Here is a 19,761-nt window from a genome sequence, read left to right as displayed (position 1 = left end):
TATTTTGGGTAAAAAAAACATATATATGAGCGATCTGGGCTTGATATAGTTGCACATACTCAAAACATATTACTTCTCCTTTTCAGCAATGTATTGTTTAATGAGTTGCTTTGCTAGGAAATTCCATTGTCAACCGAACAGTTTATGTAACCAAAGGAATTATCCAAAAGAAATAGAACATTGTTGAATGAGTTGCTTTGTTGGGAAATTCTATTGTAAATAAAGTTGGAGTTGTTTCTTCAAGTATGTCCAACTCTCAATTATAAATAAAATGAAAAGGTTATGCTAACATATTTTTATATTATCTTTTGGTATACTAAAATAATTTTTATGTTATCTTTGGGTTGTGTAGGATGTTCAATTTTTCTACCAATTTATCACGGATTATCTATTAAATTGCAAGTTCAAAAGCTGGAATATTTCTTTAGGTATCACTAAATGTCGGTTGTAAATAAAATGAAATGTTTTACTAAAATAGTTCTCATATTATTTTTGGTGGTGTAAGCTGTTCATATTATCCACCACTTATTTGAAATGATTTTTAGGTGGGTGTAATCAAATGGCTTTCTATAATTAAGACAAAACATTTAATGAAGAGATACTGCTACTTCTAGAATTGTTTCAAAGACACAAATCAGAGCTTAAATCTCTATGAGATTGAATATATATCACTGATTAGTGAAATGGGCAGCTTAGGAGAGTATAAAGTTAAGGGGGATAAAATAGTGCAAAAGATAGGGGTCCTTAAGTTGTCTTTCTTTGGTTCATAAATTTCAAACTGTAGAAGAAAAAAAAACAAAAGAAAAAGGATGGCATATAGAGCATGTAGGTGAGAATTCAGGGCAGTGCTAAAATAGGCAGTGGAAGCTTTTAACAGAAAGTGAAAGAGTAAAAACAAAGGGAGATTAAAACCAAAAACAAAGAGAGATTAAAAAAAAAAAAAAAACGTTGTTGGTCTAAAAAATGAGGTTGGTTTAGGTATTTGGTTTGGGTCTTATCTTGCGATAATTTTATTTATAATGGAACTACATAAGGCAGGAATCTTCAAATAGTCTTAGAAAAATGCTCTTCATGTTTCTTGTATGAACTTACTTAACAACCAAAAAGACACTATAAATAGATGATAGCAAAATCAATACACCCCAAAACATAAAATATTAGATCTTTTCGATTGTGTGTATTTGCACGCGAGTGTTTGTGTTCATTCATTAAAAAAAAAAAGTTCTTAGTGTTCAATGATGTGGATACCTGTCACCGTTTTAATTACTATTTTACCCACCTGTTGCTCACAAGTTACTTGTTAATTTGCATGTTTTCAAGTTAGATTGGTTATTCAAGAATGTCTAACTCTCAATTATAAATAAAATGAAAAAGGCTATGCTAAAATATATTTTATATTATCTTTTGGTTGTGTAGGTTGTTCATATTTTCTATCAGTTGATTATGAATTATCCATTAAATTGCAAGTTCAAAAGCTGGATTGTTCTTCAAGTATGTCCAACGAATAAAATTTCCACATTCTATTCCAAATACTAATCTCTAATAATACACAATTAATTCCATCACCAAAACCTCCAATCACCATGAATCCTGCAATATATTGATCATACATATATAATGCAGCTTAAGTAGTACTGCATAGAAAAATATTAATAATTAATCATATATAATAACACTATCAAAAACAAATTTATCACACGCAACGTGCAGGTCTGCGACTAGTTTCTATAAAAAGTATTCACATTGAGAATATATTAATGACATTTAATGTGATGGGAATTTGGAGCTGCTTCAAGTAATCAAGTAGTATATTTTAAATTGCCTCTACTTAAAAGATATGCATAAGGTTTAATATGATGGGAATTTGGAGTTGCTATAATTAATCGACTAGTATTTTAAATTGTTTCAAGTTTCAGTAAGTCAGCTCTAGAGTTGAGACCATGCACAGTTGCATTCATGAGTATTCTTAGGGGATGCATTGGCATGGTGAGACCATTTGAGTATTGATTTTCTAAATTAACCACACCAAAAATGATTGTGAATTCATATTTAGTGTGCATGCAACTGCTTTCGCAAATAAGGATAATAATTTATTAGGAACAATATAGGGGAACCAACCATCATCATCCTCAACCAAGGCCCAAAGCAGGGGATGTATTTGATGGGTTGGAGTTTCCAAGTTGTACAAAAGGAAGCCTATTGATCAAGTGTCAAGACACTGATGGTTTTTTTCTATTTCTTTTTTAAGTTTAAAATTCAAGAAATGCAAAAATGTTTTATTTATATACATTCTTCTCACTTCGGAGGCAAAATTTGCCAAATAGCATGATTTTCAAAAATTACTGGGAAAGTAGCAAACCGTTGAAACTATTTTGTAAGTTAGACTATTTTTGAAACTTGAGTTTAGGCTAGAACTCGATTTCGTCAAACTCGAGTTACATTCAATATTGCTGCATAGTGCTTGGAACTGGAGTTTTTCAAACTCGAGTTCCAGCTCAAACTCAAGTTTTCCAAACTCGAGTTCCAAAAATAGTCCAACTTACAAAATAGTTTCAAGCGCATGCTATGTATCAAAATTTTTTGTAAAAAGCTACTATTTGGCAAATTTTGCCCACTTCGAACCATATTTTGTGTTTTTCTTGAATTGAAAATTGATCAAATTCTTCGTTAAGATTAATATTGCGTTTGATATTGGCTGAAAAATGCATTTTTTTTCCTACTATTGAGATTATTTTTGCTAGTATTTATGGGTCCTATTGCACTTTTTAATACTATTCGTGGGTCCCACTTAGAGGTGTCAATGTTCGACCCAACCCGCGAACGCGACACGAACTCGACATGGGTTTTTGTGTGTTAGGATTGGGCCTTACTAGGTTTGGGTCATAAACAAGTCAACCCGAAAGCGACACGGTAAGAAACGTGTCATAAGCGGGTCAACTTGTATAACCCACAATAGACATCTTTGACACGTCAATTTATTTGTGTCAACCCGAAATGACCTACTTAACACAACCCATTTAACTCATATAACAAATAAATATTCATTTTATTTTAGATTTGTCAAATTCCTTTTATATCCAACATATATTTTAAATTTAAAAAGAAAAGTGAGTAATTACAAAAACTTACAAGGGATATAATTTGAAACTTTACAAACCCTAGATCTCTAAACCCTACAAACCCTAAATCTCTAAACCTTCTTATAAATATCTAATTTTATTTTTTTATTTCAACTGTACTACTCACTCTACTATCTTATAGTCTCACGCCCAATTCCCAAACTCAAAATCTCAAACCGGTTATTGCTCTCTCTCTCTCTCTCTCTCTCTCTCTCTAATGTGTTTAGTGAGTTTTAGAATTAAAGAAAACTGTTTTATTGGTATTTCAAAATTCTGCAGTAATTTTTTCTGTATAATGTTTTTGTTCTATATACTTTGAACCCATGTGATGTTATTAATATATGATATATATTAATTGTTGATTAAGGACACGGTTGTAGCTTTTGTCTTGTGCCGTGTGTTTTTTTTGGTGTTTGTATTAGTGTTGGACATCGTCTGCATATCTTGTAAGTGAGTTTATTGAGATAGTTTATAAACTAGAATCTGTGGATGATAATTGTAGTCATAGTCGGGATTAGCCTACTGTTTGCTCCAATTCTTTCAATGTTGATACTTAGCATTTGGTGAGTTCCAAGGATATTATATTTTTGTTGAACTATGTTATTTTGAATTTGGGTTGAAGTGTATGCACTTATTTTGGAGTGTAAAGAACTTATTTCTAGATGAATGTTATATTTTTGTTGAACTATATTATTTTGAATGTGGGTTGAAGATTTGAAGTGTATGTATTACTTTTGGGATGTAAAAAAAATTATTTCTAGATGGATGTTATATTTAATATTATGCAAATTGAAATGGGTTGTGTTAAATTCGTGTTAACCCAACACGACTCATTTATTAAGCGGGTCAAATGGGTTGGGTCAGGTCAACCCGCCTTATTAACAGGTCGGATTAGGGTTGAAGGATCATAACATGATTATTAAATGGGTCGAGTTAGGGTTAAGCCATTTAGTCAAATACCCGTACCTCAACACGATACAAACCCAACATGCTAACCCGAATTGACACCCTTCCCACTGTACTATTTCTGCTAGCTTTTAGCTTTATCTATAGTACCTTCAGCAAAAAGTTTTCAGTTTTAGCTAAATAAATTGTTCCCAAATAGACTCTAAATATTATAAATTTAAATATGTATTTGGTGTTGCATTATTTAAAATTTAAAATAACATTATAGTTTGTATATAGTTAAATTCATAAAATAGAATCTAAATTAGTTATGAAATAGACCGTCTTTATTTATTTCAAGTAAACTTCAAAAAATAATTTTTGGAAAAAAAAATTTCTGTTAAGCATAAAAAGACTCTCATTATAAGATCTACAAGAAACTTTTTGGTGTGTAGCAATAACCCTAATGGTATGATCTTGAAGTACAAATCACTTTTTCTTGTACGTAATCATCAAATTATGGGTGACAAACATCTTTATAGTGCTAATAATTTGCAATGACAAAGGAACTAATAACTACCAAACTAGAAGCCTTGTTGGCTACTGGTGCTATCCAAGACTTGAAGCTATAAAATTCCTTTGTGAAAAATGAAGGCAAACAAAAGAAGGAAGACAACAATTTTAATGTGGTTCAGCCATAAAAGCCTACATCCACAAAGTCTCTATTATTCTTTAATAGCAATATTACAGCCACAGATTATTCCATGGATATTAAAAAAAGAAAAAAGAAAAAAAAGAAAACTATGACAAATACAAGATAATCTAATAAGTGAATGTTAAAAGAAACAAAAGGAGGTGCTATAAATCTGATTATTTTATTCCAACATTATACAAACTCAAAACCTCATCAAGTTATGATGCCTTCCAATAAGGTCACTGGTCCTCTGTACCTACATTCGAGGAGGACAATTATCCCTCTATATCATTGAATTAAGGGAACTCATTTCTATGAATAGGAAGAAGTTTTGGTTTTTCAAAATAGTAAAGGGGATTCATACTAATGCAAGAAGGTTCAATTTTCGAATCCTAAACTCATTAAATGTTTTGTGGAAATGGTTATCCTGGTACTTAAGAGATAGTTAAGGTTATAAACAACTAAATCGTTGCTAGTAAATTAGTTAAACTTCTTAGCCATTAAAATATCATACTTTGAGTAATTTCAACCTATGTCTACATCAAAGTCATCAAACACATCTCTATAAAAAGTAATGAGTGTAAGTACATGATAGGCCAAAAACGAATTGACCCCTTGTAATAAATTAACCAATTAATTTAGCCAAGTGAATTAATTAAGTTAATTAACATGCAAACGCATGGTAGCACAAACAAATCACCAATAAACTAATTATGTAGCGGAAAATAAATAACACGGTGATTTGTTTACAAATGGGGAAAACCTAACAGCAAAAACCCCATCGGGTGATTTTTAGGTCACCACTCTCGAAATTCCACTATTATCAAAACAAACGGTTACAAGTAAAGGAATCACAATACCTTATATCAACCTACAGTTGAACCTTTACCCCAATACTCAATTGGACTTGTTTTGTAGTGACAATTTCCCCTTTTGATGCACGGCTCCCATGTACGTGACTAACCAATGCGCGGATCCCAGTATGCAACTTCAATCACCAACTAGAGAAGATTATTGGCTGCAAAGTTCTACAGTTCATCCCAACGATGAAGATCAAGAAGATGCTTGGTCACAAAACCCTACGGTACACATACACTACAACTTCTTCACAGGAATGATGAACTAGGGCAAAACTTTGTCTCTAGTTACAAATTGCTTGAACAAACTTTGCTCAACACTTATGCAACTTGTGTACCCTTTGATGGCCCTTCAAATAATCCTTTTATATGTATAGGGTTAGAAGAAAAGAAAGCCCAAACACAATCACAGATTAGAGTAAAAAACATAACTGGAATTCTGTTTTTCATAAAGCTTGATAGATACCTATCTGTCGAGATGCTGTCAAGCAGTTGTCGAGCCACGGGATTGGAATAGCTTCTTAAACTTGATGGATAGCTAGCTATCGAGCTTTAATGAACAGCACTTTTTTAGCTTGAATCTTGGATAGACATGCATGTCTTCAACACTGGATCTTAAAACACAGTTTCTTGAAGTATTAAACACATCCTAGATCTACCCAAATATAAGTAAAGTGTGTTTTGTCAAAGAATAAGCCAATTACATAAAATAGTGACATATGTTCCTAACAAGTGAATCACATGTGTCCTAATAGTACAATACCAATAGTCACGGCCAAAATGGGGTTTTACCCCTTTCTCACAAACTTTCCAGCAAAATACCCCCTGTCTGAAACTATTTAGGGATATGCCCCTATTTTGAAACTCGATTTTTAGAAAATTGATTTTCAAATGTAAAACTTGATTTTTGGATAATCAAGTTATAGCAAAGTTGAACTTAGAAAAAAAAAATTTATGGAACTCAAGTTCCATTCAAAGAACTCGAGTTCATGGAACTTGAGTTCCACTTGAATATTTTCAAGGAACTCGAGTTTCACAAATTTTTTTTTTTTTTAATTTTCAATTCGCTATAACTCAATTGTCCAAAAATCGAGTTTTAAATTGAAACTCGATTTTTAGAAAATTGAGTTTCAAAACAAAGGCTTTTCCCTAAATAATTTTAGACAGGGGGTATTTTGCTGGAAAGTTTTGGCGAAAGGGGCAAGTGCCCATTTTGGCCCAATAATCACTAATGGTAGAAATCAAAAAATCAAAAATAGCTTAAACGTAATTTTGATTTATGTATTTGTAAAAAAAAACACATATTTATATGAAGGTAGTGAAAGAACAAACTTTCTGGAAACTTTCAAGAGCCATGTAGTGCACATGTATCTAATCCACTACAAAATTAAGGAGTGATCATTCAGCGTGGGATTAGGGCGTATTGTTAATCAACCTGCCTAAGCACATGAAATATTCCCCAAGGGTATTCATTGTTTTTGAAATAATTTATTACTAGTTTATCGTGGACAAATGTTGGGCAAATATTTTCTTCAAACTCTTCTTATATATATTTTTTAATTGAATGTAAATTATGATAAATTTACCATTAGATTGAATTTTCTTATTATATCCCCCATGCTTGTAAAATTTAAAGAAAATCAAAGATAATAGCTATGTTATCAATCAAATATCTAAATTTCATGTTTTTGTAGCCTTAAATTATGCATAAAAAATAAGTTTGTGGATCAAATAGTAAATAATATCCAATTTGAACGAAATTTGACATGCGTTGTAAGAACATAAATAACATTTAATCTAATTGTTAGATTTTCAAAATATCTAAACTAGTTTGGAAAGAAACTTTTCCATCATTATTTTCTAAAGCTTGTAACCCTACTCAATTTTAGAACTCAAATGTACCAATTACTATGTTCACACTTGATTTTCTTTTAGCAAGTTCACATTCAATTTTATAATTTGTTGAAGTGGGGAATTATAAATTATAGAAAAAAAGTGGTCATTCATATAAAAAGTGATGGATCACTTATATTAGATCACTTCATCGTGTGGTAAAATTGTGTGAAATTGCAACTTAGGTGTGTCTTAAATTTAATGAAAAATATAGTTATGGGACATATAATTTCTTTAGTTTTTATATGTAAGAAAGTTTTTTTTCTTTGCTAATTACAAGAAGGTGGAATATTGGGAACAATTCACTTTTCATTGTGACGAGTTAAAGTTTCGCTCTTCCATAACCTTGTCAATCCCTGTACTAATGCTTTTTGCACGACTCGAACCCAAACGCTAAGATGCGACAGATGAAGTGCTTGACCACTTAACTCTCATCCGTCCAATAAATAAATAAAAGTGAAATCATGGGAGCAAGTAAGTTTCCATGTAAGGGAGCTATGGTTGAATTCCAAGATTGATGAACTTCTCAGTTTTGACCAGCCCTTTTCAGATTACATGGATCACCTATAAGAATGAATAAAGGCAATTTGTCGCTCACATAGTCACATCTAGTTCTAATTCATTTTTTCTAAATTTCCTTTGCCAACGATATTCCAATCTATCATATTCTTATGAAGAAATTTCTAACATAGCAGGAAAAAAAAAATTTAATGCTTCGATTGATTATTATCAGCAGGGACAATTTTTTTTTTTTTTTTTTTTTTGAGATTAATAAATTCATGGTCTTCATCTAAAACCCATGTCGTTGTTTAAGAATATTGGTGTTGATAAGGTTTTAATTTTGAATTGTCGAACGTTGTTTGAGGGATGTATGAGATGAGAGAGAAACAACTAGAAAAATTTTTAAAAATTAAAAATTTAATAAAATAAAAAATATAACAGATATTATTATGTGAATGTTTTTGAAAGTGGCCTAAAAAGAAATAAATTTTTATATTAAAATATATGAACATTTTGCATTGTATATATTTATTCGACTTTTATGTCCAAATTAAAAGATTGCTGGACTTTGTAATGAAGGTCCACACTCCACATGCAGCTGGCCCTTGTCATTGTCAAAAACGGCCCAATACAATTACTTGGAAAAGCATAATGAGTATGTATGAGAATATGTGGGTCCTACTTAAAATATATATATATATATATATATATATTTACAATGTAAAAATTTTACTTTAGCTTAATTTAAGTGTATAATTGTGTTTTTTTTTTAATTAAATGTATATGTGTTTAAGCTTCTTCCTGGAGACTTGAACTCTTGTCCTTGTCTTTCACACCCCATAAATACTTATACTTGTGGGGTGACCATCGTAGTAAGGGTGCACAGTGATTTACTTCAAAATTGTGTCTCATTTGTTCGGTGCATAATAATTTTTCCTCCAATAAGCGATTTTAGCTTTTTAAAAATTTTGTAGTCGATCCATCACTCATGTAAAGGTGTTAAAGTTCAATCAGTAATTGATGCATAAACATACTAGATTTAGGTGTGGGAAAAGGTGTTTTGTTAGCATTAACCAGAGTTAGGAATATAATTTTTTTTCCAAATAATAAATAACAGTTTTCCTTTGTTGCTTACATAGTCATAGATCTAAGTATCTAATTATCAAAAAAAAAAAAAAAAAAAAAATCAACACTCAAATTGAATATTAACAATTTTTGTTTATTCTATAAGTGGTAAAATTGGGTTTTTTTTTTTTTTTTTGGTGAAGACAGACTGAGTTTGATTTCATTGCTTAGGCATTGAGGAAAAAGCACATATTTATAATAAGGTAGGCAAGAACAAACTGGCTATAAGGACTTGAGGGATTATAGAAATATCTTTTTTTTTTTTTTCTTTCTTTTCTTTTCTTTCTTCCTTTCTTTTTTTTTTTTTTTTTCTTTCTTCTTTCCTATTTCTTTTTTCCCTTCCACTTAATAAGGGGCATTTGACACAAAAAAAAAAAAAAAAAAAAAAAAACAAAAACAAAAGGGTGGAAACTTCCCCAATCGGCCTCGTTCAATATTGGACTTTTTTTATTTTCAGTCTCTTCCTATTTTTTTTTTTTTTTTATTATTGAAAGTGAATTTTGATAAATTTTCCATTAGATTTAATTTTCTTATTATATCCTCTATGTTTGCAAATTTTTAAGAAAATCAAATATCGATAGTTATGTCATGAAGAAAATATCTAAATTCATGTTTTTGTAGTTTCAAACTATGCATAAGAAATAGATTTACGGATCAAGTAGTAAATAATATTAAATTTAAAAGAAATTTGACATGCATGATAAGAATAAAAAGAATATTTAATCCAATTGTTAGATTTTTCAAAATATGCAGTCATTTAATTCTTTTAGTAAGAGTTTAAAGCATTTTTCTTTAAATTAACTAGTTTACAAAGAAACTTTGTCCATCAATATTTTCCAAAGCTTCTAACCCTACTCAATTTTAGAACTTAGAAGTCAAATGCACGAAATACTATGTTCCATTGAATTTTCTTTTAGCAAGTAATTTTATAATTTGTTGAAGTGGGGATTAAAAATTATAGAAAAAATGTGGTCATTCATCTTAAATGTTATAAAAAGTGATGGATCACTTATAGTAGATCATTTCATCATGTGTTAAAATTGTGTGAGATTGCAAATTGGGTGGATCTTAAATTTATTGAAAAATATAGTTATTGTACTTACTATTTATTTGGTTTTTGTGTAAGAGAGTTATTTATTTATTTTTTTTTCCTTTGCTGATTAAGAAAAGGTGGAATAGTGGGAACAATTCACTTTCAACCATTTCGAGCTAAACTCCCGCTCTAAATAACCTTGTTAGCTCTGGTACTAATATTTTTTAGGTCTCAAATCCTAGTGCTAAGATTAGACGGACAAGATGCTTGATCACTTAACTCTTATAAATAATAAATAAATAAAAGTGAAATCTTGGAAGCAAGTAAGTTTCCATGTAGGAGAGTTTTGGTTGAATTGCAAGAGATTGATGGACTTCTGACCAGCCCTTGTCAAATTACATGGGTCGCTATCAAGGTATAGACAACCCAAAACAATTTGTCACTCACATATAGTCACTGTTAAATATAGTCCCACTTACAGTGAGTTGTTCTAATTCCATAAGACATGCACGACGGATTCAAGGGTCTCCAGTATCCACATGACACCACATATTCATTTTTCTAAGAGTTGTATTAGGGACACAACTCTTGGCACAACTTTGTGCCACAACTCGCCACATGTCGAGTTGTGATTGGTAAAGGGTGTGTCATGTGGGGACACAACCTTACCAATCACAACTTGCCATGTGGCGAGTTGTGGCACAAAATTGTGCCAAAAGTTTTGTCCCTAGCATAATTCTTTTTCTAAATTTTCATTGCCAATGATATTCCTATGAAATTGTGTATGGCATTGACGTGTCTAAGATTTCTAGAAATAGTTTTGGGACATATATATTTATTTGGCTTTTATGCGTAAGAGTAATCTGATCTGCCATTGTCAAATTACATTAGGTCACCTTACTATGAGAATGAATGAGGCAAAGTCCACAACTAGCCAGCCTGGCCCTTGACTCTTGTGACTAAAAATGGTCCCACATACAAGGGGTCGTGTTCTAATTCTACAAGACATGCATGATGAATTGACGGGTCATGCAAGTTCCACATTGATTATTCTACATTTTCATAGCCTACAATATTCCTGGGAAGAAATTTCTAACATAGGAGGAAAGATATTAATGCTCCAATTGATTATTATCGGCAGATAGGGGGAAAATCAGAAATTTTTGCTTGTGGGACAACTCCTAATTTTAAAAGCTATATCATAAAAAATGTTTAATAGTTATAAATATTATAAAGGATTTTTAAAAATTCTTGAGCCCTCACACCCTTGGCTGTAATTCCGCCCTTATCGACAGGGACAAAAATTATTTCAAGAATAACAAATTCATAGGTCTCATCTATTACATCCAAATGAGGTGGTATTACATGTAGCTGAAACATGATAGATTGTATCTACCACCAGGCTATTTATTATTGGATAGATGTTGGTGAAAGAAAAAAAAAAAGATTTTGATACCAGAGATGACTAAATGTGGGCTAGATGGGCATTTAACTATTAAGCAGAAGTGGGTGCTTCCTAATAACCTTAATGGTTTGTTTGGATGACATGAATTTGGATTTGGATTTGGATTTGAGGGGGCCCCAATCCAAATTCTATGTTTGGATAACTTAAAAGAATTGGATTTGGATTTGGCGCAAATCTATCTTGGATTTCAGGGATCCAAATCCATGGATTTGAAATACCCTCAAAAACCTAGGAATTTAGAAATCTCTCAGTCTCATGCACGCTGTTTCTCTCTAAGCTCTCCGTGTGTCACAGGGTCAATTTTTCACTCAAATTTTTCTGCCTATGATGGCTCTAAGTCCTTGACTTTGTCTCAACCAACACCACACACTCACTGCAATAACACTTAGAACAGATTATATAGGGACGTCTAAACACACAGCACACATAATATTTACAGGGAACCTACCCCCAACCTTTATTACTTAATCTCAAGTATAAAGGAAACCCTTTTATAAGCCTAGAGAATTACACAGAATTTTCCCAAGGCCAAAATACACTTTGATGTTGACACCCCCAACAACCTTAGGGTTAAATATATAGAATTAACTACTATGACAGTTACTGCCTAGTAACAGCCTGGGTCTTGGACAATATATCACTTGTGTTCTGACTTAGGACACCTTCAACAGATGTTGTCTTGGCTTGCTCTCCACATTTCCAACCCCTACATGGCAAGTGTGATCATCAAGAAAGCTAGGAACTGCTTGGTAATTGCCACTACACATGCTGCACTTGCACAACCCTTGTCTCAGCAAACCATGGGGCTTCTGCCCATCCTCCAGCAGCCCACTCAAGATGTTATCCCACGTTTTAGGGAGGCTTGGCCCATGCTCGAGGCCTCCCATCAGCATTACAATCCATATAGCATGCCCACATGCAGCACACAAATAACTGTTGTAGGGACATGATTTTTAACGACCCAAGGATGGCGTTGGGCTCATATGTAATGGGCCCGAACAATATAATTTATAGAGAGTGGGCTTGAAAGGCTTGCCCTTGGTCGCCGGATAGCGATCTGGTCATGATTTTTATGGAAGCTCATACGAAGGTAGGTTTGGCTTGAATAGCTAAGCCTTACATTGATGTAGCTTGGAGGGTTTGAGTCCTCGGACTTAGTCTGAGGAGCATCACATTCTTCCCATTCTCCTTTTTGTAGGATTTTTTATCCTCCCCTTTTCTCCCTTGGCTTTCTTTGCCTTTTATACTAGTGTTTACTTCCCATTTAGTGTCCATGTGTAAGTTTTGCTTTTTGAGGTATAGACTTATCCTATCAATCCATACATCCGAGTGGTTGGGGGTGGTTGGGAAAGGTTAAATAGCATGGTCTGAAGTATGGGCCTGTCAGATGCAGGGCTCCATACTGCGGTGTTGGCAGTTTTCTCCCTTGTCCTGCCCCTGTACTGAGTTTGTCCTTTTCTTCAGGTGTTTTGTGAGGTGTTGAGTGTGAGATCATCCTCGGCCACATCCTTGGGCCTTTGTGGGGCTTTCATCATACGTCCTCGGCAATAGGGCTCCTCGGCCTAGGCTTTGGGCCTTGAATGTAAAGTGGGCTGGGACCTCAGATTTCAGGCCCCACAATAAGGGGCTATTGAACTTCATAAACCTCGACAGGTACCCTATTTGTCGAGCAGCTGTCGAGCCTTGGGCTGAAATAGCTTTCTTTAAATCTCGATAGATGCTAGCTATCGAGCTAGCTGTCAAACTTTAATGAATAGCACTTTCTGACTTGATCCTTGGATAGACTTGCATGGCTTTAACACTTGAACTTGAAACAAGGTTTCTTGAAACATTAAACACATCCTAGATCTACCCAATTACAAGTAAAATATGTTTTGTCAACGAATTAGCCAATTATATAAAATAGTGACATATGTTCCTAACATTGAATTACATATGTCCTAACAATTACGTATAAACACACATGAGTTTAACAAGTTATGTAACATTTTGTGCGATGAGGTGGATTAGTTGTCACAAGAAATGTTACGGTTAGGGAAGTTGTAGCCTTGTTTTTACATATTCTTGTTTATGACCTCAAGAATAGAACAATTAAAAATGTTTTTGCTCATTCCGGGGAAACTATAAGTAGACAATTTCATTCTGTGTTGAAAGCTATTCTTAAGATAGGCAAGAAGTATGTCAAACAAGATCATTCAGTTCTTCATGAAGGGGATGATAGATAATGTGGTTCAAGGGAGCACTTGGAGCTCTTAATGGTACTCATGTTCCATTAACTGTTCCCATAGAAGATCAAGGTAGATATCGAAATAGGAAAGGTGGACTCAGTACAAATTTTTTAGGATCTTGTGATGCTAATCTAAAGTTCATATATGTATTACCTGGTTGGGAGGGATCTGCATCAAATTCTCTAGTGTTGTGTGATGCTTTGAGTTGACGCTATTGCCTAGAAATACCATCAAATATGTATTATCTTGTGAATTCTGGATACACAAATTGTCCTGGGTTTATTGCTCCTTATAGAGGAACTCAATATCATCTAAATTTGTGGAGAGGAAATACACCAACAGATTATAAGGAGCTATTTAATCTTCGACACTCATTTGTAAGAAATAAAATTGAACAGGCTTTTTGGTTATTGAAGAAAAGGTGGGCAATATTACGCACAGCTAGTTTTTATGAAATGAAGACTCAAATTAGGATTATTAATACGTGTTGCATTCTTCATAACTTTATACGGGATGAAATGAATGAGGATAAGTTGTTGAGAGCTGTGGATCTTGAATTAGAAGATGTTTCACTAAATGAAAATGAGATATCAGAAGAAAACATCACATTTGTTAGAGTCACTGATGAGTGGACAGCCTTTCGAGATGCTTTGGCCAAAGAAATGTTTGAGGAATATCAATCTCGGCATCGTCGTGCTATTTGAGACTTTATATTTATATTTATATATTGTAATTTTCTTATTTTGAATTTTGTATTATTTGAAAAACATAATAGAAATGTGAAGAAAATACACAGATTTTGGGTATTTAATCTATCTCTCTTGATATATAACTGTTTAGTTGTTATGAACTTTAGAATAATGTTTTAGTTTGAGATTTTAAATTTTATGAAAAAATCCATGCATTTGGGTTTTTTCTCTAGTTGATATAAAAATTTTAGTTGTCAATAATTGGCAAAATATTTTTTTAGTTGTTTATGACTAAAGATATTTAGTTATTATCTTGTCAATTGAATTATTAATATTACCTCATGTATTTATTAAAAATGTTACTAAAATTAAAATGTAGAAGGATTAAGAAAAATAATAATTAAAAAATATATTTTATTGATCTTAAATCCAAATCCAAATCCAAATTTAGATATCCAGACAATGGAATTTGAAATGATGAATTTCAAATCCTTCTTTGTTTAAAAAGACCCAAACAAGGAATTTTAAAATCAAAAGATTTCAAATCAAGGCATTTTAAATCAATGGATTTCAAATCCAAATCCAAATCCAAATGTTGCCATCCAAACACAACCTAATGGTATAATCTTGCAAGAACGTATCATTTCTTCTTGTACATAATCATCAAATTGTGGGTGACAAATATATGATTTAGTGCTAATAATTTGCAGTGACAAAGGAACTAATCATTATCAAACTAGAAGCCTTGTTGGCTAGTTGCTGGTGCTATCCAAGGCTCCAAGATGCAACATTGCTTTGCTAAAATGAAAGCAAACAAAAGAAAGAAGACAACAATTTTACGTGGTTTGGCTATGAAAACTACGTCCACAGAGTCTCTATTATTTTCTTTTTTGCAATGCAAAAATCTATTACAGTGCTTTGTTAATTTATAAATACAACTTTGGGAAATGGAATTCCAACCAAGGGAGTCAATCTCGTACCGGAGGCTGTACCGGTTTGTCCAGTGGAACAATATATTTCAGTACCGATCAATATCGATGTACTGTTTTGGGTTTACCATTATTTTAAATATATATGTGTGTGTGTGTGTGTGTGTGTATTATAATAATAAATATAAAAGTTTACCATAAAATATTACCTAAATTCAAAACAAATTATTCATGATTTTAGACTTTTGCATCAATTAAAAGAAAAAAAAAAACACAATATAAAAAAAAAGAAAACTAAATTGTTCATTACATACTAAGAATACAAATAATACTAATAAGTTATTGCAAATAAGTTACCATTTTGTCCTTACAAAAATTCAAAAATTACAAAATTAAAAAAAAAAAAAGCTTTTTTTTTTTCTTCTTTTCTATATAGGCCAATAAGGCCGATACCTGCCAGTATTGCTCGAAATCAATCGATATGGCCAGTATGGCCAGTATTTAAATCGATACGAAACGTTGACGTTTCGATACCGGGATATGTACTAGTATGGTACATATCGGCCAATATGGCCGATACTGGTATGGTATCAGTATTGACCTCCTTGATCCCAACACTTATACAATCTATACTCATGATCATATTCATTACCTTCCTCTTGTATTTGATTTTGCTAATGACACAGTTGACTTTGTTGATTGGGTTGGTGCACTTTCCTTAACGATTTGGTCTTCCTCAATAGATGGGGTTGGTGGACTTTTTGTTAGGTTCTAAAGAATTAATAAATGTTTAGAGTCCTAATTTATATATGTTGGCAAAATGAGAACAAAAACATTTCTAGAATAGGTGTTAGACATTGCTCAAAGTGTTTCAAGTCAAGACTCAAGACTATTCAATTTGCAAAAGAAGAAAAAGTGATTTTCAGTGAAGCTCGATCGATTGATGATTAGGCTCGACCGATCGAAAATCGTAGAAAAATAATTTCTGCAAAATTTTAATTTAGACCCAAGCCCGCAAAAACATTTAGGGTTTCAATCCAACACTCCTAAGTATAAAAGGAAAACTCTAACTATGTTTTGAAGAATCTTGGAAGGCTTGTGAGTTACTCCTGTGAGATCTAAGAGGTTCTGTGCCTTCTAACTCTACAAGTGTCTACGAAAACAAGATCTACAATCAAGTGCTGGTGGAATCTAGTTGTTACAAGATCAACAAGTAGTGATCTGAAACCTTTGAGTGGGATCTCAAAATCATAAGCATGGGAGCTTGTGTGCTGCAAATCCAAGAGAGAAAGAATCCATGGATTCGGAGCTTGCATGTGGTCGTGTCAGTAAGTTAATACTAGAAGTAGCAATAGATTTAGGGTTAAATTTTATTGTAAAAACTTCAATTCTCTGTTAATGGATATGTTTACCTTAAGAATAGCTAGGTCAAATCCTCCCTAGGTTTTTACCTTGAAACTATTCGTTTTATTGGTTTTTCTAGGTGATTATATTTGTGTGTTATTTACTTTTCCGTTATTTGCATGATATGATCTTTCTTTGTTTAACCTAGATCTCATAATTACTTGGCTAATATATTAGGTTAAACAATCTGTTTTAAGGGGTCTAAACAAACAAGCATTTTCCATAAATATTTGATCTTCAACATCCTTTGCAGTTTGCACCACAAACCAAAAGGATCATGAAATGATTCACAATCAGGAAGTATGAAGTATCCATCTTCTACAATAGGCTTGTAGTCCTTCCCACTTTAGACCATAATCTGTTCCTTCTCAAATTTCACTAGGGATACAAGGCATCAAGCCCTGCATTCACCTTAGAAAATAACTAACAACTAAATTATTCATAGACACTACAATTTAAGATGCCAACAAAGTTAAGACACAAACACACTAAAAGAGACTCAGAGAGAGACACAGTCTTGTCAAGAACTTTTAGCTACCATGCACATACTTGTCAGACCATCTTCATAAGGTATTTTGAAAGTAATTTCAACAAGAGAAACAGTAAACTAAAAAAGGTTCAAAGTTTTCTTTAGCAAATACCAAGGGAGAAATTATAAGGTCCACATGGTGGATAAGTGACATGGTCCACCATTCTATTAAAAGACTCACATCTATTTAAAATTGCTGAGTTAGAAATTTTTTTTAAACTGAAACTAATTATTGACTCAACAATTTTAAACAAGTGAGAGTCTTTTAGTGAAATGGTGGATAAGTGACGCGGTCCACTAGAGGACTGTATAATTTCTCCAAGTAAGGACTAACGAGGATGTCCGAGAGCAAGCTCCATGTACATGAAGGATATGGAGACATTATGCACACTTTCCATCACGAATATATATATATATATATATATATATATATATATATTCTAAAGAAAATAAATTATTAATTTTACTCTCTAAATTTGGCATGCATGTTTTTATTTTTTATTTTCCCCATAGTCTACATTTTTCAATAAAGTCCAAATTTTATTTCGTTTTTTATATCCTCATTCGGTCCGACTATGCCGTTTAATACTATAATACGACTACTTTTAAAATTTTAAAACCTAAAAAAATTAAAAATATATGTTATTTTTATTAAATAATTATTTAAAAATATAAGACACTGTTTAAAGAATTAGCCTTCTGTATCTCCGCCACTTTGTGTCACCAGCTTTTTAGGCATGCATGAGACATTAGTAAGATGTTCCTCAAGCTTCTTCTACTTGAAACTTAGGCCATAAAAAGGTAATCAATAGTACATTACAAACACGGAGCCACAGAGGTAATTAAACCAAAAAACTATGACAAATACAACTATGATGGCCAAAATGGGGATATACCCCTTTCGCAAAAACTTTCCAGCAAAATGCCCCCTATTTGAAAACTATTTAGGGATATGCCCCTGTTTTAAACTCGATTTGGCGAAAATCTAGTTATAAAACAAGGGCATATCCCTAAATAGTTTCAAACAGGGGGTATTTTGCTGAAAAGTTTTGGCGAAAGGGGTATTTTGCCATTTTGGCCCAACTATGAAACTAGAGTTCCATGCTGGTTTTTTCATGAAACTCGATTTTCGGCTGATCGAGTTTTTCATTGAAACTTGATTTTATAAAAATCATGTTCCAAATAGGGGCATATCCCTAAATAGTTTCAAACAAGGGGCATTTTGCTGAAAAGTTTTAGTGAAAGGGGTATTTTGCCATTTTGGCCCAACTATGAAACTCAAGTTCCATGCTGGTTTTTTCATGAAACTCGATTTTCAGCTGATTGAGTTTTTCATTGAAACTTGATTTTCTAAAAATCATGTTTCAAATAGGGGCATATCCCTAAATAGTTTTAGACAGGGAGCATTTTGCTGAAAAGTTTTGGCGAAAGGGGTATTTTGCCATTTTGGCCCAACTATGACTAATAATAAATGATTGCTAAAAGAAACAAAAGGAGGTGATACAAGTTAGTCTGATTATTTTGCTCCAACAATATACAAAATCAAAAACCTCATCAAGCGCCATCTTCAATGGTGTCATTGGCCCTTTGTACCTGCATATATTGAAGGTAAATCATTTCAATTATAGGAAGAGCATGTTTTTGATTTCAGAATTGATCGATGTTATGTGGTGATGGATTTGCTTTAAAGATTAAACAATTGAAAAACATATTCATCTCCCATAGGCAAGTATCCAATTTAGTTTTGCTAGTAAGAGGATTTATATTAAGGCAAGAAGGTTCAATTGTCAAATCCTAAACTGTTTATATACTTTGTGGAAATGGTTATCCAATCACAAGTTGCATAGTTAGATTCTTGACAATTTAACCATTCCCAATAAATTAGTTAAACTTTGTAGCCAATATTATGTCTACATGAAAGTCGTCAAAGGCATCTCTATACAAATTACAAAGTGAATAGTCAAATGTTCAATGAGCTCTAGAGTAGACACATTTGCCCATAATTTACAAACTATACAGCAAAATACCTTAATTTTGAAACTATTTAGTAAAATGCCCATGTTTTTTAAACTCGATTTTAACAAAATTGAGTTTGGTGTAAACTTGATATCCTCAAAATCGAGTTATATGTATATTTATAAGTGGAACTCGACATTAGCAATATTGAGTTTCACTTAAATTTTCAAAAAATAAAGATAAAAATTAAGTAGCAAAATATGCATAGAACTCAACATTATTAATGTCGAATTCCACCTGTAACTCGATTTTGTTAAAATCGAGTTTCAAAAACATGGACATTTTGCTAAATAATTTCAAAATGTGGGCATTTTGCTGCATAATTTGTGAATTAAGGGCAAATACCCATTTTTCCCCAAAAAAGAAGAGCTTATATATAAAAAAAAAATCATAG

General features: G+C 32.4%; 1 protein-coding gene across 1 annotated transcript; it reads left to right on the top strand.

Annotated features, from left to right (window-relative positions):
- The first annotated feature begins 13,796 nt into the window (after window positions 1-13,796).
- LOC115984684 lies at window positions 13,797-14,504 on the top strand. The gene is made up of 2 exons (XM_031107704.1): window positions 13,797-13,869; window positions 14,023-14,504. The coding sequence occupies exons 1-2, from the start codon at window positions 13,797-13,799 to the stop codon at window positions 14,502-14,504; spliced, it is 555 nt and encodes a 184-aa protein (XP_030963564.1).
- Window positions 14,505-19,761: the final 5,257 nt, after the last annotated feature.

The sequence above is a fragment of the Quercus lobata genome, chromosome 4, assembly GCF_001633185.2.
Source record: "Quercus lobata isolate SW786 chromosome 4, ValleyOak3.0 Primary Assembly, whole genome shotgun sequence".
Lineage (NCBI taxonomy): Eukaryota > Viridiplantae > Streptophyta > Magnoliopsida > Fagales > Fagaceae > Quercus > Quercus lobata.
This window is presented reverse-complemented; position numbering and strand designations above follow the sequence as displayed.

Bases quoted from the DNA above. Each gene is read 5' to 3' on its own strand.
- LOC115984684 (XM_031107704.1), top strand. From the start codon at position 13,797: ATGTGGTTCAAGGGAGCACTTGGAGCTCTTAATGGTACTCATGTTCCA. The intron at 13,870-14,022 runs GTAGATATCGAA...GCTATTGCCTAG, and splicing joins TGTTCCCATAGAAGATCAAG to AAATACCATCAAATATGTAT.